The following is a 26,610-nucleotide window of genomic DNA, read 5'->3' as shown; positions in this document are numbered from 1 at the left end:
AAGGAGGTGGATGCAGCGAGGCCTCCAGTCTGAAAATGAGTACACTGCATTTTACACAGTACAACATTGATGTACTGGGACACTATTTATTTGTGGGGTGCCAGGACGTGGAGGAGCATCAGCTCACCCATGGCTACCACCCTGGGCACCTTACACAGTGTTGTTGTATAAAGGCAGCATTCCTGAACACGACAGGTATTTGTCATATTTTTGAAAAGTAACTTATGTACAGTATGTGTCAGAGGCATCAGTTTTCTTGCAAGAAGCGGTAATTTCAAGGATTGCATGGTTATACTGCCATCTGCTGGTCATTACACATCATCACATTCTCCATTTGTTAAGAGAAACCTCTTTGAGAAAAAGCATCCTTGAGCTACTATCTCTAGTTCTCATCAGTGGAAGGCATCAGCTTGATGTGTGTGCGAATTATTGTTCCTCCAGTATTAGTGGACATGTTCCCTTTATTTTAAATAAATATATATAATTATATATAATATAAAATTACATGAAATAAAAACAATATATAATCTTATCTAAATTTGCTGTAGGGTTGACAAACATGAACATGAGGCAATGGTAGTTAAATGGCCGGAGAGTTAAAGGGCAAGTGGCTGAAAAACTGAGCTGTCGGTCCTCTTACTATTCAATGCTGTGGCCCACCGGGAATCTGCCTGGTTGGGAAGATGGCAAATCCAGGCTTGGGACAAAGTGTCTGCACTGGAACGGCAAGAGATTAAGGAGCGAGTACTGTTTTTCTGTTTTTATATAGCATTTGTATTTTTTTTAAAATCTGGATATATCTTATATTTTAAAAGGTATAGCTAAGTTCACACTTGTGTTAAATCCTTGGATAGATCTATAGCAACATTAGTCATTTTCACCAGAGGAAAATGTGCAGTATTCTGTGCTATTTTTTTATTTTAAAATTATGGATACTTCTGGATACTTTTGCTGCACACAAAAAAACACAGCTTCTTACAGTTCCAGCAAAGAGGATGGGATTTATGGAAGACTCATGCCACAGTGCGTGTTTCAAATTTACAACATGTTAATTTCTCTTGCAGGTTTTATGTGCAGAGTTTCCCCATAGACTTTTTAGTGCGTTTCTGCTGGGGAAATGCAGAAAAAAGTCATATAACCCACATATGACTATATCAATAAAGTTTTGGCAATGCCTGACTTTATGCCATTTTTACTTCATGTCTAGTGTTGAGCGATACCTTCCGATATCAGGAAATATCGTATCGGATTGGATCGGACCGATACTCAAAAAGTATCGGATATCGCCGATTCCGATACCGGAAACCAATGCAAGTCAATGGGACACTAATATCGGAATGAAAATAAACCCTTTCTTTCCTTGTAGGTTAATTCTACATGAAGTAAAACAACTAAGAATAATGTAGAATGTATTATGCGGAAAGCCGGCAATTCATCAGCGCATACACAGGTACCCGACAATTTATAACAGAAAGAATAGAGCTTCACACATAGATTAGATAGATAGAAACATGTCAGTCACATATATATGAAGTACAGTGACAGTGTTGCTTACTGTACTTGTCATTTAGTGTAAAGGATTTATTAAAAAAAATAATAGTGTTTTCATGCACCGTCTCTTTAAAAAAGCCCGCCGGCAATTCAGCATCTGTACCCGACAATTTAGAACAGAAAGATAGAGCATCACACATAGATTATATAGATAGAAACATGTCAGTCACATATATATGAAGTACAGTGACAGTGTTGGTTACTGTACTTGTCATTTAGTGTAAAGGATTTATTTAAAAAAAATAATAGTGTTTTCATGCACTGTCTCTTTAAAAAAGCCGGCCGGCAATTCAGCATTTGTACCCGACAATTTAGAATAGAAGGAATAGAGCATCACACATAGATTAGATAGATAGAAACATGTCAGTCACATATATATGAAGTACAGTGACAGTGTTGGTTACTGTACTTGTCATTTAGTGTAAAGGATTTATTAAAAAAAATAATAGTGTTTTCATGCACCGTCTCTTTAAAAAAGCCGGCCGGCAATTCAGCATCTGTACCCGACAATTTAGAATAGAAGGAATAGAGAATCATACATAGATTAGATAGATAGAAACATGTCAGTCACATATATATGAAGTACAGTGACAGTGTTGATTACTGTACTTGTCATTTAATGTTAAAATAAAGGATTTATTTAAAAAAAAATTGGCGTGGGGTTCCCCTTAATTTTAGTCTCTAGCGGAGGTTAAGCAGACAGCTGGGGCAGATGTTTGAAGCCTGGGAAGGGGGTAATACCCACGGAGCTTCCCAGGCTACTAATATCAGCCCCCAGCTGAATACATAGCCTTTACTAGCTATTAAAATGGGGGACCCCCCCAAAAAAATGACGTGGGGTCCCGCCTAATTTAATAGCTAGCAAAGGCTAGGCAGACAGCTGGGGGCTGATATTAATAGCCCAGGAAGGGAGCCATGAATATTGGCCCCCTCCCAGGCTAGAAACACCAGCCGTCAGCCACCCCAGAAATGGCGCATCCATAGGATGCGCCAATTCTGGCACTTAGCCTCGCTCTTCCCACTGCCCTGTAGCAGTGGCAGTGGGGTAATAGGGCTGGGGTTGATGTCAGCTTATAATGCCAGCTGACATCAAGCCCAGGTTAGTAATGGAGAGGCGTCTATAAGACACCCCCATTACTAACCCCATAGTCAAAGTTAAAAAAAAAAACACAAACACCCAGAATAAAGTCCTTTAATTGAAATAAACACACAATTCTTTATTGTTCTTAATTAAACTATACTTACCATCACGCCCATTCCAGCTGAAGCCTACGATCTCCTGCAATAAAAGAAAAATAATAAAGCAACATCATCCTTACCTTTCCATGGTTCCCACGATGGCTCCATCTCTGCTACATCGAGATGACAGGCTGGACCGCAGCAGAACGCTGCCATCCAGCCTGTCATCCCGCGGACACTGAGAAGCGCAGGCATGCTTGCGCTCCTCAGTGTCTCTCTGTGACGGCATCCAGATGAGCCGACAATGAACTCGGCTCACCTCATGCACGTCACTGACAGCGTGGGAGAATTCTCCTGCACTCAGCGCTTCAGCGTGAGAATTTTCCCACGCTGTCAGTGACGTGCATGAGGTGAGGTCATGTCCAATGAACTCAGCTCACCTCATGCACGTCACTGACAGCGTGGGAGAATTCTCACGCTGAAGCGCTGAGTGCAGGAGAATTCTCCCACGCTGTCAGTGACGTGCATGAGGTGAGCCGAGTTCATTGGACATGACCTCACCTCATGCACGTCACTGACAGCGTGGGAAAATTCTCCTGCACTCAGCGCTTCAGCGTGAGAATTTTCCCACGCTGTCAGTGACGTGCATGAGGTGAGCCGAGTTCATTGGACATGACCTCGGCTCATCTGGATGCCGTCACAGAGAGACACTGAGGAGCGCAAGCATGCCTGCGCTTCTCAGTGTCTGCGGGATGACAGGCTGGATGGCAGCGCTCTGCTGCGGTCCAGCCTGTCATCTCGATGTAGCAGAGCTGAAGCTGTCCTGGGAACCATGGAAAGGTAAGGATGATGTTGGTTTATTATTTTTCTTTTATTGCAGGAGATCGTTGGCTTCAGCTGGAATGGGCGTGATGGTAAGTATAGTTTAATTTAGAACAATAAAGAATTGTGTCTTTATTTCAATTAAAGGACTTTATTCTGGGTGTTGTGTTTTTTTTAAATACTTTACTAGAAATTCATGGTGGTCATGTCTAATATTGGCGTGACCCCATGAATTTCGGGCTTAGGGCCAGCTGATAATGCTAAGCTGGCCTTAACCCCTTTATTACCCAGTGAGCCACCGCACCAGGGCCCTGGATGAGTTGGGTACAGCAACAGAAGATGGCGCTTCTATGAACGCGCCATTTTCTGGGGCGGCTGCGGACTGCAATTTGCAGCGGGTGGGGCCCAGAAAGCTTGGGTCTCCCTGCGCTGCAGATTCCAGCCCCCAGCTGCCTAGTTGTACCTGGCTGGACACAAAAATAGGGCGAAGCTCCACGTATTTTTTTTTTTAATTATTTCATGAAATTCATGAAATAATTAAGAAAAAAAGGGCTTCCCTATATTGTTGTGTCCGGCCAGGTACAAATAGGCAGCTGGTGGTTGGAGGCAGCCCGTTCCTGCCTGCTGCACCTGGCTGGACCCAAATATAGTGCGAAGCTCCACGTCAATTTTTTTTTAATTATTTCATGAAATAATTTTTTAAAAAAAGGGCTTCCCTATATTGTTGTGTCCGGCCAGGTACAAATAGGCAGCTGGTGGTTAGGGGCAGCCCGTTCCTGCCTGCTGTACCTGGCTGGACACAAATATAGGGCGAAGCCCCACATCAATTTTTTTTTAATTATTTCATGAATTTCCTGAAATAATTAAAAAAAAATTGACGTGAGGCTTCGCACTATATTTGGGTCCAGGCAGGAACGGGCTGCCCCCAACCACCAGCTGCCTATTTGTACCTGGCCGGACACAACAACATAGGGAAGCCCTTTTTTTCTTTATTATTTCATGAATTTCATGAAATAATTTAAAAAAAAAATACGTGGGGCTTCTCCCTATTTTTGTGTCCAGCCAGGTACAACTAGGCAGCTGGGGGATGGAATCTGCAGCGCAGGGAGGCCCAAGCTTTCTGGGCCCCCCCCCCGCTGCAAATTGCAGTCCGCAGCCACCCCGGAAAATGGCGCGTTCATAGAAGCTGGATGCTGTACCTGGCTGGCATACAAAAATATAGCAAAGCCCACGTCAAATTTTTGGGGAAAAATTAATTAAAAAATAAATAATAATTTAGGGACTGCATCTTTATTAACTCCTCAAATGTCATTTAGTGTTAAAATAAAGGATTTATTTAAAAAAAAAATTGGCGTGGGATCCCCCATAATTTTAGTCTCTAGCGGAGGTTAAGCAGACAGCTGGGGCAGATGTTTGAAGCCTGGGAAGGGGGTAATACCCACGGAGCTCCCCAGGCTACTAATATCAGCCCCCAGCTGAATACCTAGCCTTTACTAGCTATTAAAATGGGGGACCCCCCCCAAAAAAATGACGCGGGGTCCCCCCTATTTTAATAGCTAGCAAAGGCTAGGCAGACAGCTGGGGGCTGATATTAATAGCCCAGGAAGGGTGCCATGAATATTGGCCCCCTCCCAGGCTAGAAACACCAGCCGTCAGCCGCCCCAGAAATGGCGCATCCATAGGATGCGCCAACTCTGGCACTTAGCCTCGCTCTTCCACGCTGCCCTGGTGCGGTGGCAGGGGGTAATAGGGCTGGGGTTCATGTCAGCGCCAGCTGCCATGAAGCCCAGGTTAGTAATGATGGGCGTCTATAAGACACCCCCATTACTAACCTACAAAGTGTTAAAAAGAAAAAACACACTATACCCAGAAAAAAATAATTTATTTGAAATAAAACACACCATTTTATTTAATTCTTAGTTTACTAAAAAAAAAAAATAGTTACCTGTCCACGTTCCTGCACTGATCTCCCATGCACAGCTGTCACATCTGGAGATGGTGACAGCTGTGCATGGCTGCTGTAAGCTCACGCTGCCGGGAACACGTCCGCTCCCGGCAGCGGGAGCCACTGACTGAGGTCACCGGAGTGCATTCAGTCAGCGCTGCTCCGGAGACCTCCTTTACGGCACTGCTGTACCGTGGGAATTTCTCACGATACAGCAGGACCGTAAAGGAGCTGACCGGAGCTGCGCTGCCTGAACTCCGGTGAACCCGCTTATGCAGTGACGGGGCTGCTTTACGGCCCCATCATTCTAGCGGCGGCAGCGGTTCAGAGCGGTCACATTCTATGTGGCTGCTCTAAACTGGAGATCTTCGTGGGACACTCGAGGACTACTACGGAGGGGTAAGGATAAGGTTGTGGTTTATTATTTTATATTTTATTACAGGAGATCGATGGCTTCGGGGAATTAGGTGTCTAGGTGAGTATAGGTGTAGTTTTTTATTTTTTACTTTATTTTAGGTGGCGATCGGCGGGGACAGGTAATGTATGAACTAATTTATTGTTGGCAACCACTGGCCACCAATGACATGTATTTAAAATTTATTGGGGACACAGTAGGGCAATTTAAATAGCAGGATCAGGCTGATGGGAACTACTGCTCCCATCGAGCTGATCCTGCTGGCACGAGTGGACGGGGGACAGACATAGGCCGATGGGAGTAGTAGTGTCACATCGGCCTATGGCTGCCTGCACGCACACACCCGCACACATCGCGCAGACATCGCACAGACACCGCGCACACATCGCGCACACCCGCAGACATCGCACAGACACCACACACACCCGCAGACATCGCACACACCCGGAGACATCTCACAGACACCCCGCACACACTCGCAGACACCCACACACACCAATCATGACGGGCTGATCGTCTGGGAGGTGAGGCTGACCTGTGTGGCCGTGGGAAAGTTCATGTGAGTTCATGCAATGCAGTCAAGCATGAACTCACGTGAACCCTCTGAGGGCACCGCGGCTACTTCAAATGAACAGCTGATCGGCATCACCTGATACCTCAACTGTTCATTTGAAATAACCGGCGGGAAAGCACAGCACAGAACGGGAAAGCCGGCGGTGAAGTCTTTTCACTGCCGGCTTCCCCGCCCGGGTCCTTCGCTCCCCGCTCCTTGGTGCTGTGCTCCCTGCCCGGTCCTAACTTACGATTGGGATTGGAGGTGGCGAGAGGAGCGGAGGATCGAGGTGGGAGGCTGCCGGGAAGCAGTATGGGGCTGTGTGATTGTTTAAAAGCCGGTGTCTTTTTACCGCCCGCCGGCTTTTAAACAATCAGGAGAATTCTCCCACGCTGGGATGGCATTCTGATGACAGGCTGGATCTCAGCTGAGCGCTGCCACCCAGCTTGTCATACTTCAGAGACACTGCAGAGCGCAGGCATTATGGGAACTTCCGATTCCGGTATTCGATATTGTAAAAGTATCGGAATTAAGTATCGGAATTCCGATACCGCGAATATCGGCCGATACCCGATATTTCAGTATCGGAATGCTCAACACTATTCATGTCCTTTTAGATCACATATTTTAAAAGACAGTTGTCTTTTTTCTGTGGGCTCATGCACATAATCCTGCCCAGTGGTTGGCACTATTGTCTTGCAGCTCTGGGATTCTGGTTTCTAAATTGAGGAATGGACAGATCAATATGAAATTTGTATCTTCTCACCATTGTGCATAAGTTTATTCTGTTAGTCTGGATTCCTACAAATCTCTAATAACTGCAATGTCTGAAAAGTGTTTGCCCCCTTCCTGATTTCTTAGTCTTTTGCATGTTTCTCACACTTAAATGTTTCAGATCACAAAACAAATTTAAATATTAGACAAAGAAAACACAAGTAAACACAAAATGCAGTTTTTAAATGAAGGTCTTTATTATTAAGAGAAAAAGAAATCCAAACCTACAGGGCCCTGTGTGAAAAAGTGATTGCCCCCAAACCTAATAACTGGTTGGGCCATCCTTAGCAACGACAACTGTAATCAAGCGTTTGTGATAACTGGCAATGAGTGTTTTACATAACTCTGGAGAAATTTTGGCCCACTCATCTTTGCAAAATTGATTTAATTCAGCTATATTGGAGGGTTTCCAAGCATGAACCACCTTTTTAAGGTCATGCCACAGCATCTCAATCAAATTAAGGTCAGGACTTTGACTAGGCCACTCCAAAGTCTTAATTTTGTTTTTATTAAGCCATCCAGAGGTGGACGTGCTGGTATGTTTTGTATCATTGTCCTGCTGCATAACCCAAGTTTGACACACCACTCTACATTAAAAGCTACTTGAACACATTGGTCCTGAATCATCAAGACCGACCATTTTCACACCGATCTTGATTGGTGGGGTGTTGGAGTCAAACGCTCATGATTCAAGAGCATCTCACGTGTGAAATACGCCTCCGTGCACCTCATCTCAAATCTTATTCCTGTCAGGGACTGGCTTAAGATTTCTGGTGTAAAGTTCATCACAGCTCATCATGAATTAGATGTGCTATGGCGTCATGCCCCCATCCCACCCCAGATCTGTCCATTTTGGCTGAGCTAGGAGACTTTTGTGAAAACGGCAAAAGTCTCAACATTTTTTCACAACTCAGAGGTGAGCAAAAATTTTGCCACTCTTCAAAGCTTTTTATGCCAGAATTCTGGCGAAATTGTTTTGATGAATCAGGGCCATACTGTTTACAAAAAAAGTCAACCCCTAAAAAAAGACATAAATGAAACTTTTAATAGAAAAAAATAATTTTATTAACAGTTAATTCGTGCCAGGACGGCTTGTTGGAAGACCAAGAAAGTTTTGAAAAAAACATCATGACATACATTATGTACAGTTCTTTTTCCTCTTCTCCTTTACTAGCATTTATAAATCCTGTCATCAAGCAACGTGGCACATTAAGGTTTAGGGTTAGAAAACTAGCATAAAAAAATTACATCCATACGACAGCGGACTGATTCTTCCGTATTAGAGCCCTTTACACAGTTACAAGTTTTAAGGGTCTGCAAAAACACAAGTGTAAATACAATTTATCTGCCAAAAGAAAAGGCGCACATACACGTTTCATTGAAGTAGGTAAAACCCACATAATGTGTATGGGGCCTCCCAATGTCATCTTTTGGGGGGAGACAGGAGGTGGGAAGTTTGAATTTAACCCCCACTTCTTGTGCTCTTCCTGGAGAAAAGACACTGTATCAAGGAGGCAGGAAAAATGTCTGTCAGCTGAGGTCCCAGTGTGAGGTCCCAGAGCACGCAGGTCACTCTCTGTCCACCACGGAATTTATATACAAAAATATGAAAAAGAGTAAATGGATTCAGTGAGTTGAACAAAAAGAATTGAAGGACCCTAGTCAAGCATCCATGACGGTGATTCAGAGCCCCACGAACCTCCTCCTACCTGCCGGCATCCCAAGCGCCTTGTCTGATTAGTAGGTTTGGAGACATCATGCGTGAGTGATAATCAGAAAAGATGCTGGGGATGCCTTCATGTAGGAGGAGGTTCACAAGGCTCTGGATCACCATCTTGGCTGCTGGACCAGGGTCTTGACAATCTTTTCGTTCAACTCCGTAATTATCTACTGCCTTATTGCCATCATACACTGCCATAAAAAGCGACAACCAAGCTTGGCGTGAGTCTTTTTGTGATAAGGCTAGTGCTGCAAGGTGACATGTGTAAGCAAGACAGCAAGTTTTACACCAGTCTCATGTCCAAAAAGTCTTGTGCAACTTGTCTTGTGCAACATGCCATCATGAAACTATTTCAAAGTTATGAATTGGCTGTTAAAAAAAAACAACCAAAAAACCAGCGAAATCACAGACATGCAGCTTGCGAGTTGCAGTCACATGCAACTTACATTTAAGACAAAATTGAATCCAACTGGATTTTTTTTTGTGACAACCTTGATAGGTCACAGGTCACAAAACTATCCCATTACAAATCTTTAGATGTGATGATGAATACAACATCACGACATTCATGTCATGCAACACGTTATCGTGTAGCCCAAGCCTAAGGTTTACTGGACTTATTTTGTCAGAGCCTTGATAGAGTATCATATATACAGTATGTGTGTGTGTGTCCGTGTGTATATGTAAATATATATATATATATATAAAAATATATATACACACATATATTTATACATATGTATACATATATGTATATATACGTGTGTGTATATATATATATATATATATATATATATATACTGATACTGGAACATTAGCATGCATGTTATCTTGCAGATCCTCTGAGGGTTGTTTACAAAGTTTTAAAATATTCTTCCGAGAATTTCATTCTGGTAAAATGGATCTGAAACTAGATACATTTTTTGCTGCATTAATGAAGTTGGCCACTACTTTTATATTGATGGCCTATCGTTTGGACACCTGGCACCCTTGCTGATCAGCTGTTACTGTTGCCATCGGTGACCGTAAACTCTCAGATGCTGCCAGAACACAGCCACAGCCAGGTACTACAGATCTATCCCTTATTCATTTGAATAGGGGGTGGATCTGCAGTTCATTTGAACAGGGGGTGGACTTGTAGCACCTGGCCGCGACCACTATAGAAATGCTGGCCACCGCTACCGCCGGTAACAGCTGTTCGGCTGGGGTGCAGGGTGTCACACCCTCACCAATCAGATATTGATAGTCTATCCTGATAGAAATGTTCAGATTTACTAGACCCGACAGTCAAACTCTATGAGACAAGATTAAGGCTCGTTTTAGGCTCATTATATGTAGGCCATTAGCACCAAAATACATAGTCCTCAGTTAGGAATGAATCTCCATTACTTTACTTTTGGCCGAGGTTTGAATTTCAGTGTGCTAAACGCTCCTTCTACAGCTTTCGGCAGATAGATTGGATACCGCTCTATTCGCTTAAGACTTGTGTTCCCCATGCTGCACCGCCACGACTGGCTGTATATGGAAGTTCTCAGGACTTCCTCCGTGCTTCTCCTTGGGGCTCGTAGAATCCAGTTTGAGTGTAAACTATGTTCTCTGCTACTGGTGGCCACTGAGGAAAAGGAGAACATGAATAACAGAAAGGAAGACAATGGATTAATGACTCCTAATAGGCTTAATAATAGGTTTTCCAAAGCACATATCTATATGTATTGATAAGAAACAGGTAGTGCAAGGTTATGATATCTATAAATCAGGCAATTCTCATCTTAAAAAATCATAAAGCGAAATTACACATTGATCATACTGTGGTAGATGCTGTTCTCTTAGTTATATGGCCAAGTCACCTCATAATTACAGTCTGAATTTATCTAAATCCATTTAAGAAACAAGTTTTAGATTACTGTAAGTAAATCCATTGTTAAATGACCCCAAATGTCCTGAAATGTCCTGTTTCTGCCTTCAAAATAATGGTGATTAAAGTATTGTTGAATTGTTTCTGTATTATAGGGGCCGCACAATTGATAAATGAGAACTTGTTTAAATCAGGCAAAAGGTACCATTTTTTGCTGGAGTTTTTTTTCCGAAAAGAAAAGACTTTATAGTCTGGATTAACAATAATAAACTATGTCAAATAAAAAATAAATGTTATATATATATATATATATATATATATATATATATATATATATATATATATATATATATATATACTGTGGTAAAGTGACTTGCTCGGCTCTCACAGAGGCAGACACAGGAAACACTTCTCGGGTTAACTCCCTGTAGGTTTATTGGGATATGGCATAAACCTCAGCAGGGTTCCACAAAAGCTCAGGTTAGCACAATGAAGTTCCACCAAACATGAGTCCTTATGTGGAGCGCTCTGGCTTCCACACACACAGTCTGGAGACTGAGCAGTTAACTTGCCCAGCCACACCCTAAGGTGGAGATATGGTGAGTGACCTCCCACCCTTCTCAATGTCATTCACAAAATAACACTCCCTTTGAAAATGGTGGTTTAACCCCCAACACATAACATGCTGGAGGAAATTTGTAGGTTTAGTTCACTGAAGCTAGTAGCTGCAGTGAAATATATCTCCCCTCACATATATCACCAATGACTGTCGCATATTCCCCCCTCTCCTCAAATCTGGGGATTTCGGCACCTTCAGACTCCAGACAGGGAATTCTAGAAAGGGCATCCATGTTACTGTGTAACTTCCCGGGTCTATGCTCCACGTGAAAATTAAAGTCCTGGAGACCTAAGAACCACCTAGTCCAAAGGTGAAAGTTTCTTTTCCCTCAACCATCTCAAAGGGGCATGGTCTGACACCAGTTTAAACTTCCGGCCTAGTAGGTAATATCTCAGTGTATCCATGGCCCATTTTATGGCTAAGCACTCTTTTTCTACTATAGCATAGTTTTTCTCACAGGATGAAAGCTTCCAGCTCAGATACAGGATGGGATGTTCCTCCCCATTTATCTCTTGGGAGAGCACGGCTCCTAGGCCTTCTTCTGATGCGTTTGTCTGGACCACAAATTCTTTATTAAAGTCTGGTGCGATGAGGACCGGCTGCTTACACAATGCTATCTCCAGCTGTTGGAACACCGTCTCAGTTTCATTCGTCCATTTCGCCATCGATGATCTGGTGCTTTTGAGAAGATAAGTAAGTGGCGCAATTTGGGATAAACCGCCGGTAACATCCCACAATTCCAAGAAACGCTCTCACCTGCTTCATGGAGAGCGGCTGCGGCAACTTCTGGATTGCATCGACTTTATTGACTTATGGCTTAATTTAGCTTAATTTCGCCTCTCCCGGTGACATAGCCTAAGTACTTGGCCTTCTCCTTTCCAATGGCACATTTTTTCGGATTTACAGTAAATCCTGCTTTCCTAAGAGCATCCAGAATCACCTGTACCTTTGGTAGATGACTAGCCCAGCCTGGGCTAAAGACGACAATGTCATCAAGGTAGGCTGCGGCATACTTCTTATGTGGTGTGAGGATCCGATCCATGGCCCTCTGGAAGGTGGCTGGGGCCCCCTGCAGTTCGAAATGCATTCAAGTGTATTGGAAACACCCATCAGATGTTGAGCAAGCCATCTTCTCCTTGGCCCTCTGGGACATGGGGATCTGCCAGTAGCCTTTCGTCAGGTCGAGTGTGGTAATATATCTCGCAGGTCCAAGCCTCTCGATGAGTACATCGACGCGGGGCATCGGGTATGTGTCACATTTGGATACCTCATTCAGTCGGCGGTAGTCATTGCAAAACCTCCACTCTCCGTTGAGTTTTGGCATGAGAACGATGGGACTCTACCATCCGCTCTTTGACTCCTCTATCACGCTGAGGTCTAACATCCTTTTCACCTCGGTTGAGATCACCTCCTTGCTTACTTCAGGAATCCTATAGGGCATCAGATTCACTCTTATATGTGGCTCTGTTAAAACATCATGCTCTACCATGTGCATATGCCCTGGCAACTCTGAGAACAGGTCACGATTCTGCTGCAGCAGTTCTCGACACTCTTGCTTCTGGGCCGGTGATAGAGTCTCCGCTATTGTGACATATTTCACTTTGCTTTCGGGAGGGGCTCCCAGGCAAGGAGCTCCCACGGGTTCCCGATCTCGCCATGGTTTGAGTAAGTTTACATTATATATGGTGTGGCTTTCTTCAGCCTGGCTGGTGGACTTTATAATTAAGTTAGCTGAGTTTCTCCACCACCTCATACGGGTCTTGCCACTTGGCCAGGAACTTGCTCTCGACTGTGGGTATTAGAACATAGTCCCCAGGCTGGAACTCCCTCAGCCTCGCTGATCGGTTATAGACCCTTGCCTGGGCCTCCTGTGCCTGGAGGAGAGGCGCCTTCACGATAGGCATCACTTCCGCAATTCTCTCCTGCATCTGGGTGACATGTTCTATTATTCTCCGGTGGGGCGTAACCTCGGCTTCCCAGGTTTCTTTGGCAATATCCAGGAGCCCTCGCGGTTGTCGCGCATACAGTAGCTCAAATGGGGAGAAACCAGTAGAGGCTTGTGGAACCTCCCTTATGGAGAAGAGCAGGAACGGTAGCAGGTAGTACCAGACACGACCATCCCTCTCTACGACGCTTTTAGGGTTTTATTAAAGCGCTCAACCAGGCCGTCTGTCTGTGGATGGTAAACGGAGGATCGCAGCTGGGCAATCTGGAGGACCTTACACAGCTCCTTTATTATCTTGCTCATGAATGGGGTTCCATGGTCGGTTAGTATCTCCTTTGGTAATCCGGTCCTGGCAAATATATGGACAAGTTCCCAGGCTATGCTTCTACTCGATGAGTTCCTTAGTGGTACCGCGTCTGGGTACTGGGTCGCATAGTCCATGACCACCAGGATGTATTGGTGGTCCCGTGACGATTTAACTAAGGGCCCCACTAGGTCCATGGCAATCCTCTCAAAGGGGATTTCTATAACAGGTAGTGGGATTAGAGGCATACGGATGTGGGAAGAGGGAGCGGTTATCTGGCAGGTGGAGCAGGACCTACAATAGTTTAGCCACTCTCTGTTAAACTCTGGCCAATAAAACCTCCTCAATATCCTTTCCTGAGTCTTTTTGACCCCCAGGTGTCCCCCCAGAACATGTGAATGGGCCATATCTACTACCCTCCATCGGTATGGCCCTGGAACTAACAGCTGTTCCACTATCTCTTCACCCCTTAGTTTGGTCACCCGATGCAATAGCTCCCCCTGAACTGCGAAGTGGGGGAGTCTGGTGTCGGCCCCCGGCTCTTGAGCAACCCCGTTACAGACAGTAACCTGGTCAAACGCCCCCTTTAAGATCAGGTCCCAAACTTGAGCAGTCCCAAAGTTCTCTCCAGACACTTCTAACTCAGGGAGGTTGGCCTCCTCGGTCACCTTCTCGTCTTCTTCGCCGGCAAGGTTCACACAGTGGGAACTCATCCACTTCAGATTTCGCTAGGGACCTGGCTTTTACCCACGTGACTCAGTCCGGTTCTCTTCCCCCACAAGTCCTAAAACAAACAAAAATCATGCCCCAATATGATGGGATGTATCATGTCCTCGACCACATCAACCTCATGGTACTGGGCACCACAGTCTGTTCCCACTGTCACTCTGGCCACAGGGTAGTCCTTGGCGTCCCCATGTATGCAGCGATCGCCCACAGTTTTGGCAGGGATTAGCTGATGGGGAAGGTTGGCACTGATTCAGGTCACCAGACTCCCAGAGTCCAATAGTCCAAGCACCCTCACTCCATTAATGGGCACGGCACACGCCTGCGGCCCCTCGCTGGATTGACAGTCCACACTGCAGGCTGGATAAGCGTAATAAGAACAACGTCTGCCTAGGGTGCAGTCCATTGGCTCAGGGGACATATGACACCAGGCAGCTACCTGTCCAGGATTGTGATACCGCCAACAGACCAGTTTCTTAACAAAAGTCTTTGCGGGACCCTTAGTGGAATTGGGACACCCCCCAGTTGTGGCTCTAAACCCCCCCCCCCCTTTGGGTATTCCAGTACGGGGAAGTGGCTATGTCCGGTATCCCGAGAAATTTCTCGACCACTTGGTACCTCTCTACTAGGCCCACAAGGCTGTCCGCGTTTCGAGGGTCGCCCTGGGCAACCAGGTCTGCACCGGCCTGGGAAGGGAATGGATGAATCTGTCCTTCACCACATGCTCAACCATCTGGGCAGGAGTGGAAGACTCTGGCTGTGACCATTTCAGGACTAGATGTAGCAACTCAAACACCAGCGAGCAAGGGGGTTTGTCGCTAGCATATGTGGTGGACATTTTGTGTTCTGACAGACAGTCACTCCTGAGCGTGCCAATATCTCTGTCTTTGGCTGCGTGCCCACGTTGCGTATTACAAGCGTATATGCTGCGGAATTTTGTAAAACGCATGTATATCCGCACCCCATGGTCCCCAATGGCATTCCGCAATGTCAATGCCCATGCTGCGGATTTTTCCGCAGCGTATATGCTGCGGTCAAAAATCTGCAGCATGTTCATTAATTTTGCGTTTCCGCATGCGGAATCAATGTGCGGATGGTACCCAAGTCTGGATGAGAGGAGACTCTCATCCAGACCTGGGTACCAAAGAACCTGTAAAAAAAAGAAAAAATAAAGTTTATACTTATCTTCTGATGTTTTCCCTCCGTCGCGCTGTTGTCTGAAGGACCTGCCACGTCATTGAGTCATGTGACCCATCACATGACTCAATGACTTCACCGCAGGTCCTGCACACAACAGCGTGAGCCGCTCAAGACTCCGGACGGGGCAGAGAATGCATCGGAAAGTGAGTATAAACTTTATTTTTTTCTTTTTTACCATTCTGATTCTTTTTTTTTAACTATTACTTGGTCACACTATATAAATCCATGCCGGTTGCATGGATTTATATAGTGTGAACAAGTTGTCAAGCACTTTTCCAAGTGATGCTTAAATCACTTGGAGAAGTGCTTGATAACCCGCATGCGGAAATGCATGCAAAGACGCTGCAAAGACGCCTCACAAATGCTTCTACCTGGCGGGAAAACCGCATGTAAAATCCGCATGCGATTTTCCCGCCAGGGAGAAGCGTAAAAAATATGCTTCAGTTCCGCAACGTGGGCACTTAGCCTTTAACTTGGCATACTCCTGTTCATCCTGTAGGGCCACGTCATAGTAGACCTTTTGGGGTTCACCCTTTAAATAGGGGGCCAGCACCTCTGCCCACTGATCTGGCGGCACCTTTTCCCACTCTGTTACCCTTTCGAACAGAGTCAAAAATGCCTAAACATCATCACCTGGGGACGTCTTTTGCATAGCTCGCGTTACCGCCTTCCGGACGTATGACACATCACCTGGACTTGAGGGAGGGGCTGTATCTCTGCTGCGAACTTCCCCTGCTAGGAGTTCCACCTGCCGCTGCTGCTGTTGGATCTGCTGCATCAGGAGTTTGTCTCCTGCTGTACCTGCTGCTGCATGTGCTGCTGGTACTGCTGCTGCTGTTGACTTTGGACCAAGTACTTGATGAGCTCTTCCATGCTGCCTGACATCTCTTGCTGGCTGATGGCCTTTACCCAGGACATCCACCATTCTCTGTGGCAGGTACACGTGTTCCTAGAATTTTGCATGCACTATCGCACCAACTGTGGTAAAGAGACTTACTCGGCTCTCACAGAGGCAGACAAAGGAAACACGTCTCGGGTTAACTTCCTGTAGGTTTATTGGGATATGGCATAAACCTCAGCAGAGTTCCACAAAATAAACACGTCCTCTCCGGGATAACAAAAAACAAAAAGATAAAGTATAGTATAGTCCATAGGTGAGAAGGATTTTGCCTGCTCTGGGGAGCAAAATGAAGTTAAACCAAATAAAAATCTTTCTGCGGAGCTCTCTTGCTTCCACACACACAGTCTTGAGACTTCCTTCTCCAGCCACACCAGAGAAAAAAAAAAACAGTAACTGAGCATTTAACTTGCCCAGCCAACCCTGTGGTGGAGATATGGTGAATGACCTCTCGCCCTTCTCAATGTTATTCACAAAAAAACACTCCTTTTGAAAATGGTGGTTTAACCCTCAACACATGACATACTGGAGGAAATTTGTAGGTTTAGTTCACTGAAGCTAGTAGCCACAGTGAAACATATCTCCACTCACATATATCACCAGTGACTCTATCACAATATATTTATAGATATAGTTGCAGACATGGTGACTGATCTGCTATTAATCTGTTACCCTTCTTTGTCTGCCCCTTCATCCTGCTAAATTGCAACAGGAGTGGACTAACAAATAACTTCAGGATCTGACTACACACTTGGGTTGTTGTTAATCTGTAAGCCCAGAGACTCTTCCCATTTCAATGAAAGTTACTCCACCCCCCTTGCAAATTAGATTTATTAGCAAAATTTACAAACTTTCTGATGTTAGCTATAAACCAATGAAACAGGACCAATTTAAATAACGCAACACAACTAAGATAACAAGTGGTTTCTCTGAAATTTATCACAAATGATTTTTAAAACTATTGCACAATAGTCTCAGAATTATTCATCCCTTTCATGACAAGCGTCCTTAGCACTTAGCGGAGCACCTTTGGCTTTTATAGCCTGCTGCATATGTAATGCATAGCCAAACACCAACTTCTGGCAGCGTTCCTAAGGAACCTCAGCCCACTCCTCATGGGCAATGGCCTCTAGTTCACTAATATTCTTGGATTATCAAGAGAGTGGCTCAAAAAGTTAAGAGATCATTCCCGTGCACAAACAAGGAGGAGAATGTGAAAAGATAGCAACGGCAATAAATTTACTACAACTACAACTGGAAACATAGATCGCAAGTTCAAAGTTAAAAGAATCCTGGCTACACTCTCTTTATGTGATATAAAGAGGAAGCCATCACCGACTGCCACCAGATTCCTGATGAGGAAGGTGGTCAAAAAGCCCCAAGTGCCTGTAAGATGTGGTGGCAGCAGGCACTGAGGAGTAAGGCGCATACCAAATACTGAATGTCTCCATTACCAAACTGCAAGATTTAAAATTATAGGAATGATACTGTGTTCTTTTATTAAAAGGGTTTTTTTTGTTTTTTTTTTGCTTATATGAGTCCATATTTATTGTATAATAAAGTTCCAGTAATGATTTAAAGTTCTTTCAGACAGTATATCAAGCTCTTTGCATACACATTTGCCTAATTATAATTATTGTTTCCACATATTTTGGAGGTTTGTTCTATAAGGTATGTTTCCACAATGTTTTTGCATTCTCCATGACTAAGGGCTCACACAGCGCCAGAAATGCATTAGAGTGTTTGTCCTATCACCAGCATGTGGATTTTAATTGTTTGATAATTATGGAATAAAATTTGAAGATTTTATCTATTTTTTTTTATTTGCCAATCAACTTTATTTTTCTTCGACTGCTACATATACATTCTAGACTGCATTCATTGTCTATGGGAATGCCAGAAAAATTAGTTTGTTGTTCTCAGTTATCTTCGGATCTCCCACAGAGAATGAGTGAAGCAGTGGTGCAACTCCGAAGGGGCATTTCAAAAAACCATCATAGGGATAGGTTCTGTCGGACTGGGGGGCAAAGTGCCCACCAGTAACCAACTCCAGGCCCCATTATTCAGCTATATATAAATGTGACATTATCCTCAATCACAAATTTATATAACAATGAACTGGGCAGATTGTTACATGAATAAGATTCTGCCTTTGTCTGTACATAGTGATTCAAGTATACAGTGCCAAGTACTGCTCATATAGGAGTGTGGTGGCCCGCTCTTGCACAGGGGCCCACCGGAGGATTCTCCTATTCTCCTGTAGGCCAGTCGAAGCCTGGGTTCCAGCATTCGGACCACCACCGATCTGAAGGTTATGCTCCATTCCTTTGGATAGGAATGTTTAATGTCAGAAATAACAGTATAAATTAACTAATAATATTGTAAAAACACCAACCATCAAAGTCAACATCCGCATGCTTGAAATCACTTGGTACCGTCCTTATTCTTCTCTCTGTGTCCAGTCCTGCAATTACTGAATCAAAGTAAGCTATAGCGTCCACGATATCTGAGTTGGGACTCGGCTTTTCATTATCCCTTGAAACCTGTGTAAATACAATGAACATTTAGTCATGAATGTTTCTAAATGAGTTTTCCAGGTAGGAAGAACCAGCCAGAAGGCCCAACGTCTCCTCAGCACATTCACTTCATATGCCCTCCAGTTGCAACAATGATTCTATAACTAGTTAGATACTTTGAGTCAATGAATCCAGAAATATAAAATGTACATTTTTTATCCTATGTACATGGTAGTTTTTTTTTAAAGGTGTATATGTAAAAATGCAGCAAAGATTCAAGTGAAGTTCACCGATAGAAATGAAATAGCTGCAGTGGGAAAATGTTTCACAAGGTTGCATAAAACGTAAAGGTACCCCTGAAGAAAGAAGTTCAGGCACAGTTGGCTGCATCATTTATTTTAATGGGTGGTGTGAACCTGTGCAACGATGGTCCTACAAGAAATGGGGTTTATGGAAGGGAATGATGGCAAACAGGCATCCAGTCCCCCGGTCTTACTTATTTAGGGGTGCAGTAGTATTACTCTGCTCTAGAAAGAGCTCCATTTTAATAATTGTTTTTCTTCTTGCTACCTCTAAGTATGTCTGTGATTATAAAGACTAATACTAATAATAAACTTGCCTTACAACTGTCTCAGCAGAGAAACTAAGGCCATGTTCACACGTTTAGTATTTGGTCAGTATTTTACATCAGTATTTGCCTTACAAAAACTGATGTAAAATACTGACCAAATACTGAACGTGTGAACGTAGCCTAAGATGGATTATAGGAAGTGGAGGGAGATCTTTATCTTTTTGCTCCTCCTCTCCTGTCTGGCATACTGAATGTAGGCATAACAGAGAGACATGGATTTAGTTTAGGGCAAGCAAGCCATGACAGCAATGTTTTTTGAAATGCGAGGAAAATTAAGTTCTAGCTCTTATGGTGCTGGAAGATTCATGATAAGTAGAAATCACCTATGGAAAAGGGGTGGTTGACAAGTTACAGAATATGTGAATCAGCCTGGTTTCTAGATATATTATACCAGCCAGACAGCATTATTTTATTTGCCCTGGCAGCAGCTGACTTGTACTGGTCACTAAAGTTGAGTTTGCTATCCACCACACCCAAGTCTTTTTCAGTAGCAGATTTACTCAGTATTTTATATTATTATATATTTTACTTCATCTGCCAAAGTGCATGACCTTATCTTTATCTATATTAAACTTAATTTGCCATTTTTCAGCCCAAGCCTCTAGCTTACAGAAATACATCTATAACATTACATTATCCTCCACTGTGTTGATTACCTTGTAGAGTTTAATTTCATCTGCAAATGTTGATATTGTACTCTGTATTCCCTCTACAAGGTCATTAATAAATATGTTAAAAAAAGAGGGCCCAATACTTACCCCTTTGGTACCCCACTTTTAACTGTTACCCACACCGAGTGTTTTCTATTAAAACCACTCTCTATTTCCTATCACTGAGCCAGTTGTTAACCCACTGAGGGGGTTAACATCAGTAGTTTTGATCAGTATTTCACTAGTATTTGTATGTCAAAACCAGCAAAGTCTCCAAAACACAGAACAGTTGTAAATCTTTCAATTACAGTTTTTTTCTGTATATTCCACTCCTGGTTTTGGCATACAAACACTGATGAAAAATACTGACTAAATACTGATTGTGAATAAGCCTTCACACTAGATCCTGCAATGCCTGCACATGAGAAAAGAGACATCATAAAAACTATACTACATTTCTAATTGGAGTTATTTGCTAATATTATTATTATTACACCTATTACATATTAGGATAGGATCTTGGAGATAGGAATATACTGTACCTTTAATTCCTGCAGTACTTGGGGTTGTATGCCATCTGGACCTACTCTACTTTAGTGATTTTGAGGCGGGGCCATACTTCCTGCTGGGTTAAGTAGGTGACATTTAATGGAAAATTTCTAGTATTCAAAAAACTAAATTTCAATTAGAGGTGGGGACCCCTGTAAGTATATATGCCGAAAATAAAGGAAACCCCTTAAAATATAACTTTTAATATTATCAAGTAAAAAACTCTCCGTCAAAATGTAAAAATATGAAGAGTTTGTCGATAATGATATAGATAGTCAGAGAGACAAAAAGACAATATAAATTAAATCGATGCAGGAGAAAAGGTGCTCACCATAGCAGCCCTATTTGGCCCTGATTGTATCCCTGCCTGAGAGTGGAGGTTGGCACCCTACTTTGAAACGGTATGGCGCCCCCGCTCCATGACGACTGTCCCTCCGAACCCTATCATGCCCTTAGTATACAATGCACAGATAAAAGAAAGAATAAACATGAAAACATTAATACCTAGATGTTTCTATCATGAGGATGTCAATCCAATATTGATTGCTTACTATCCCAAATAGATAACAATACTGAAATAAGTCAACAAATACTTAGCTAAATAGCCGTGTTGAAAAACTTCAAGAATCCCGTCACAGAATTCCGTTATCCCTTATCCCGACGCGTTTCCCCTCATAGAAAATTGATTGGGGTTCATCAGGGGATATGACAAGCAGTCATCAATGTGACCATACCCTCTGACCACAGAAATCATGTGCAGCCTGTGACCCAGCTTCACAGGACAACCAAGATGGCAGGTACATGGCCCTATATGCAGGCCGCCGGCTGCCATGGCAACTCATTGGTTCCCCATGACCCGCAAGAGGTCTATGGGAGCCGGTACGCACAGGCAATGGCGACATTTAAATGCACTGTCAGAGATTGAAAGTGACAAATCGTACAGGCAGCATGTATCAGACACTAGCTGTATGATTTCAGTCAGGCATTTTTGACTCTGAAATACTGCCTTCTTTCAGAGAAAAACATACTTTAAAAGCTGCCAAGGACATAGTCACACAGGAGACTATTCGGGAAGGAGGGACCCTCAGCGACTTCTTCTCGCCCTCTGCCAATGACTGACAGATCTCTCCCTATACACACATGCAGGGCAAGACCTGTCACTAAAGGGGATAGGGAGGGGAGAAGCTGCCGGGGATGTGAGTGACCAACTAGCTTCCCGTGCAGTTTGGTCACCGACTGTCTTTTAAGGTATGATTTTCTCTGAAACACCGCAGCATTTCAGAGTCAAACATACAGTGCTGGCCAAAAGTATTGGCACCCCTGCAATTCTGTCAGATAATACTCAGTTTCTTCCTGAAAATGATTGCAATCACAAATTCTTTGGTATTATTATCTTCATTTAATTTGTCTTCAATGAAAAAACACAAAAAGAATTGTCCTAAAGCCAAATTGGATATAATTCCACACCAAACCTAAAAAAGGGGGTGGACAAAAGTATTGGCACTGTTTGAAAAATCATGCGATGCTTCTCTAATTCGTGTAATTAACAGCACCTGTAACTTATCTGTGGCACCTAACAGGTGTTGGCAATAACTAAATCACACTTGCAGCCAGTTAACATGGATTAAAGTTGACTCAACCTCTGTTCTGTGTCCTTGTGTGTACCACATTGAGCATGGAGAAAAGAAAGAAGACCAAAGAACTGTCTGAGGACTTGAGAAACCAAATTGTGAGGAAGCATGAGCAATCTCAAGGCTACAAGTCCATCTCCAAAGACCTGAATGTTCCTGTGTCTTCCGTGCGCAGTGTCATCAAGAAGTTTAAAGCCCATGGCACTGTGGCTAACCTCCCTAGATGTGTACAGAAAAGAAAAATTGACGAGAGATTTCAACGCAAGATTGTGCGGATGGTGGATAAAGAACCTCGACTAACATCCAAACAAGTTCAAGCTGCCCTGCAGTCCAAGGGTACAACAGTGTCAACCCGTACTATCCGTCGGCGTCTGAATGAAAAGGGACTGTATGGTAGGATACACAGGAAGACCCCACTTCTTACCCCGAGACATAAAAAAGCCAGGCTGGAGTTTGCCAAAACTTACCTGAGAAAGCCTAAAACGTTTTAGAAGAATGTTCTCTGGTCAGATGAGACAAAAGTAGAGCTTTTTGGGAAAAAGCATCCACATAGAGTGTACAGGAAAAAAAAAGAGGCATTCAAAGAAAAGAACACGGTCCCTACAGTCAAACATGGCGGAGGTTCCCTGATGTTTTGGGGTTGCTTTGCTGCCTCTGGCACTGGACTGCTTGACCGTGTGCATGGCATTATGAAGTCTGAAGACTACCAACAAATTTTGCAGCATAATGTAGGACCCAGTGTGAGAAAACTGGGTCTCCCTCAGAGGTCATGGGTCTTCCAGCAGGACAATGACCCAAAACACACTTCCAAAAGCACTATAAAATGGTTTGAGAGAAAGCACTGGAGACTTCTAAGGTGGCCAACAATGAGTCCAGACCTGAATCCCATAGAACACCTGTGGAGAGATCTCAAAATGGCAGTTTGGAGAAGGCACCCTTCAAATATCAGGGACCTGGAGCAGTTTGCCAAAGAAGAATGGTCTACAATTCCAGCAGAGCATTGTAAGAAACTCATTGATGGTTACCGGAAGCGGTTGTTCTCAGTTATTTTGGCTAAAGGTTGTGCAACCAAGTATTAGGCTGAGGGTGCCAATACTTTTGTCTGGCCCATTTTTGGAGTTTTGTGTGAAATGATCAATGATTTGATTTTTGCTTCATTCTCTTTTGTGTTTTTTCCTTGCAAGCGAAGATAATAAGACCAAAGAATTTGTGATTGCAATCATTTTCTGGAAGAAACTGAGTATTATCTGACAGAATTGCGGGGTGCCAATACTTTTGGCCACCACTGTACATGGTGGAAATCATATAGCCAGTGTCTGATACGTGCTGCCTATGGTTCGGGCAGCTGTCAGCATCTGCCTGGTATGACGCAGTGTCAGCTCCTGAGCAGAGTTTAAACTTTGTTGAATGACCTATAGTTAAAAAGTAAGTCATAGGTCATTATCCAGTTAAGGCCATATTCACATGTTCAGTATTTTACACCAGTATTTTTAAACCAAAATTAGAAGTGAAACAATCAGAGGAAAAGTATAATAGAAACACGTCACCACTTCTGTATTTCTATATAAATACTGATGTAAAATACTGACAAAATACTAAACGTGTGAACGTGGCCTTAAATAGCATAGTTCACTCTCTGGGAAATGTTATGGATGTGCATCACTACAAAGCAAGGTGAATTTGCCATTCTGGAGTCTAGAAAAGCTAAGTGACCACACCTGTGAAAACTGTAATACAAGTTATAAAATCCTCATAGTATCCGTCACCCACTGTCCTAAAAAAAAGAAAAAGCTAAAGCTGCACTCACACATCCTTTGCACCCGTTCATGTACTGTCCATTTTTTTAAAACAGACAGCACACCGACCATAGAGTTTCATTGATCCATACACACATCAGTTTTAAAAATGGATCCGTAACTCCAGTATGTGAGACATTTTGCAGATCAAGCCTGCTCATTAAAGTCTATTGAGATCAATTAAAAAAGGATGAAAAATGAACAACAGACTTTGTACTTCAGAGTTCAATCCATGTTCCACCAATTTTTAACTGATCCATTGTTAAGAGTCAATGGATAAATAAAAGTTCGAGCAGTCTACCTGCTTCAGTTTTTAAAAATGGTTGAGGAAAAAAACATATGGAAATAAAATAGACACAGATGTGTGAATGTGGCCTAAGAAAGACTGACTAGGTTTGTTAGTGACTTGACTTATGTCAACTTCCTCTTACCTTTCCGTCACCCATCTCATGTGGTGATATTTTGCCAATTTTAAATGATTTGGTTGATACTGGTGAATATTCAGATGTTCCCGTTATGCACCTTAAATTATGGAGACTAGCCAAATATTTTTTCCTGAGAGCTAATAGATCCTGGAGATACTGGAGGAAATCCTGGGTCTTGGCAAACAACCACGCAGAGTCCTCATCTTTGTAGTAGCAGCATCCTGACGCCTCAATATTTGTGGTGCTTTTATACTTTTTTAAAGACTCAGCAATAGTTAGTCTCCCTCCTCCAACTACATACATAGAGGTGCTGCGGACCAGGCGAACCGGTGAAAGTGTGCCATTGTTTGTGGTGCAGCCCTCGGTGAGGTCGTGACTGCAAGAGTTCGGATGAAGGGCTGACTGAAGTTTTCTCAGCATGACGTTTTCTGGATAGATTTGTGGAATGATCTCAATATACATGTGAACCGTTGTGTCCTCGGTGACCCAGTTTTAAGTAAGACCCAAAGTCTCGTAGACAAAAACTTTGTTGGACTTGGCCTTTGGCTTCCGTCGATGAGGTTGACCTTGGATGACAAACTTCTTGCAAAGAATTTCCTTTTTAACAACTTTGATGCAATAACATTTTACAACTAAGTTTCTTCATTCTTTAGCCTAGATGCACAGGTCCTGTCTTCAGGTCCAGGCACAAAGCCTCATCACTGATCTAGCCTGTAACAGAGGATCTCATGTGTTTTCTCCATGGTAACAGAAAAGCACATGGGTATCTGGTGTCTGTTCATTGTTAAGAAAATGGAGGAGTCAGATAACCAGATGCCATGTATACTGCATGAAGGAGTCTGGACAGGAAACTGCCGGCAACGGATAATTTATTCTACACAAATATTGGAATCACTTGTAGGAAATGAAGACTTCATATTACAGTTTTACAAAATAAACTTTGCTTTAATTTTTTTTCAGTAGAAGCAAAATTACTACTTTGTTGTACTTGTAGCCAGTGGAGCTTCTAGACACTGAAAAGGACTAAAATCTAATAAATGTGCATGTAAGGTCTGATCATGCAACTGCGCTATTCTACATAGTAAAAAAAAATGAAAGGTATTAGTCTCGTGTATGCCAAAAAGATTGTAAAGAAAACCAGATACAGCTCACCTTTGGCGTGGTGAGTTCCACCCAGACTCTATTTAGCACATGGTCTCTTTCCTTTTTGGGTACATAGATTAGGCTTGTGGGACCTCAGGCATTGCTTCCAGTCCTTTTTCTTTAAAGGGAACCTGCCAGTAGGTTTTATTACCACAAACCATACACATTTATGTTAGACCGCTGTAATACAGAATTAATCCATACCATTGTTTTTGTAATTCTTCTTTGCGTTCCAAAGTAATCCTCTAATCAATTTTTATGCTAATGAGTCGCAAGTGCAGTGGGATTGGTCCTGTACTTACAGCTCTTCGTCCTCTATCCACTTTACCTTGCCCGCCACCAACCTTTGCTCTCTGCCTGATTGACAGGTCACTCTTATCTGAGTGCCGTGCCTCCTTCAGGCACTGTTACTCCCCACACTGGTTGTCTTCCCAGAGGGGGCAGCACATGCTCAGATCTATAGTCCTGATCTTGCTACTCCATCCGGACTTTACTGCACAGGCACCGCCGCCGGGACAGCGCCTGCTTGATATTTCCAGCAAGGAGGCAGATCACTCAGACAAGAGTGATCTGTCAATCAGGGAGCAAAGGGGACCATCAGCTGCAAGTGCAGGGCCAAGCCCCCTGCACTTGCAGTTCATTAGCATAAAAATGTAATAGAAGATTGCATTGGAATGCAAAGAAGGATTTTTAAAACAAAAGTATGGATTTATTCTGGATTACTGCAACCTAATATAGATGTGCTTGGTTTGTGGTAGTAAAC

At 43.3% G+C, this 26,610-nt stretch overlaps 1 protein-coding gene across 1 annotated transcript; it reads right to left on the bottom strand.

Annotated features, from left to right (window-relative positions):
* Window positions 1-10,344: 10,344 nt before the first annotated feature.
* CUNH13orf42 (chromosome unknown C13orf42 homolog) lies at window positions 10,345-25,124 on the bottom strand. Its single transcript, XM_073669862.1, has 3 exons — window positions 24,711-25,124; window positions 18,902-19,049; window positions 10,345-10,571 (listed from the first exon to the last, which is right to left on the bottom strand). Exons 1-3 carry the CDS (start codon window positions 25,122-25,124, stop codon window positions 10,345-10,347), a joined length of 789 nt encoding a protein of 262 aa, XP_073525963.1.
* Window positions 25,125-26,610: the final 1,486 nt, after the last annotated feature.

Source organism: Phyllobates terribilis, unplaced genomic scaffold, assembly GCF_046119375.1.
Source record: "Phyllobates terribilis strain yellow unplaced genomic scaffold, ASM4611937v1 Scaffold_2__4_contigs__length_985480577, whole genome shotgun sequence".
NCBI classification, from domain to species: Eukaryota; Metazoa; Chordata; class Amphibia; order Anura; family Dendrobatidae; genus Phyllobates; species Phyllobates terribilis.
The sequence above is the reverse complement of the archived record's forward strand: the minus strand, read 5'-3'. Positions and strand labels throughout refer to the sequence as shown.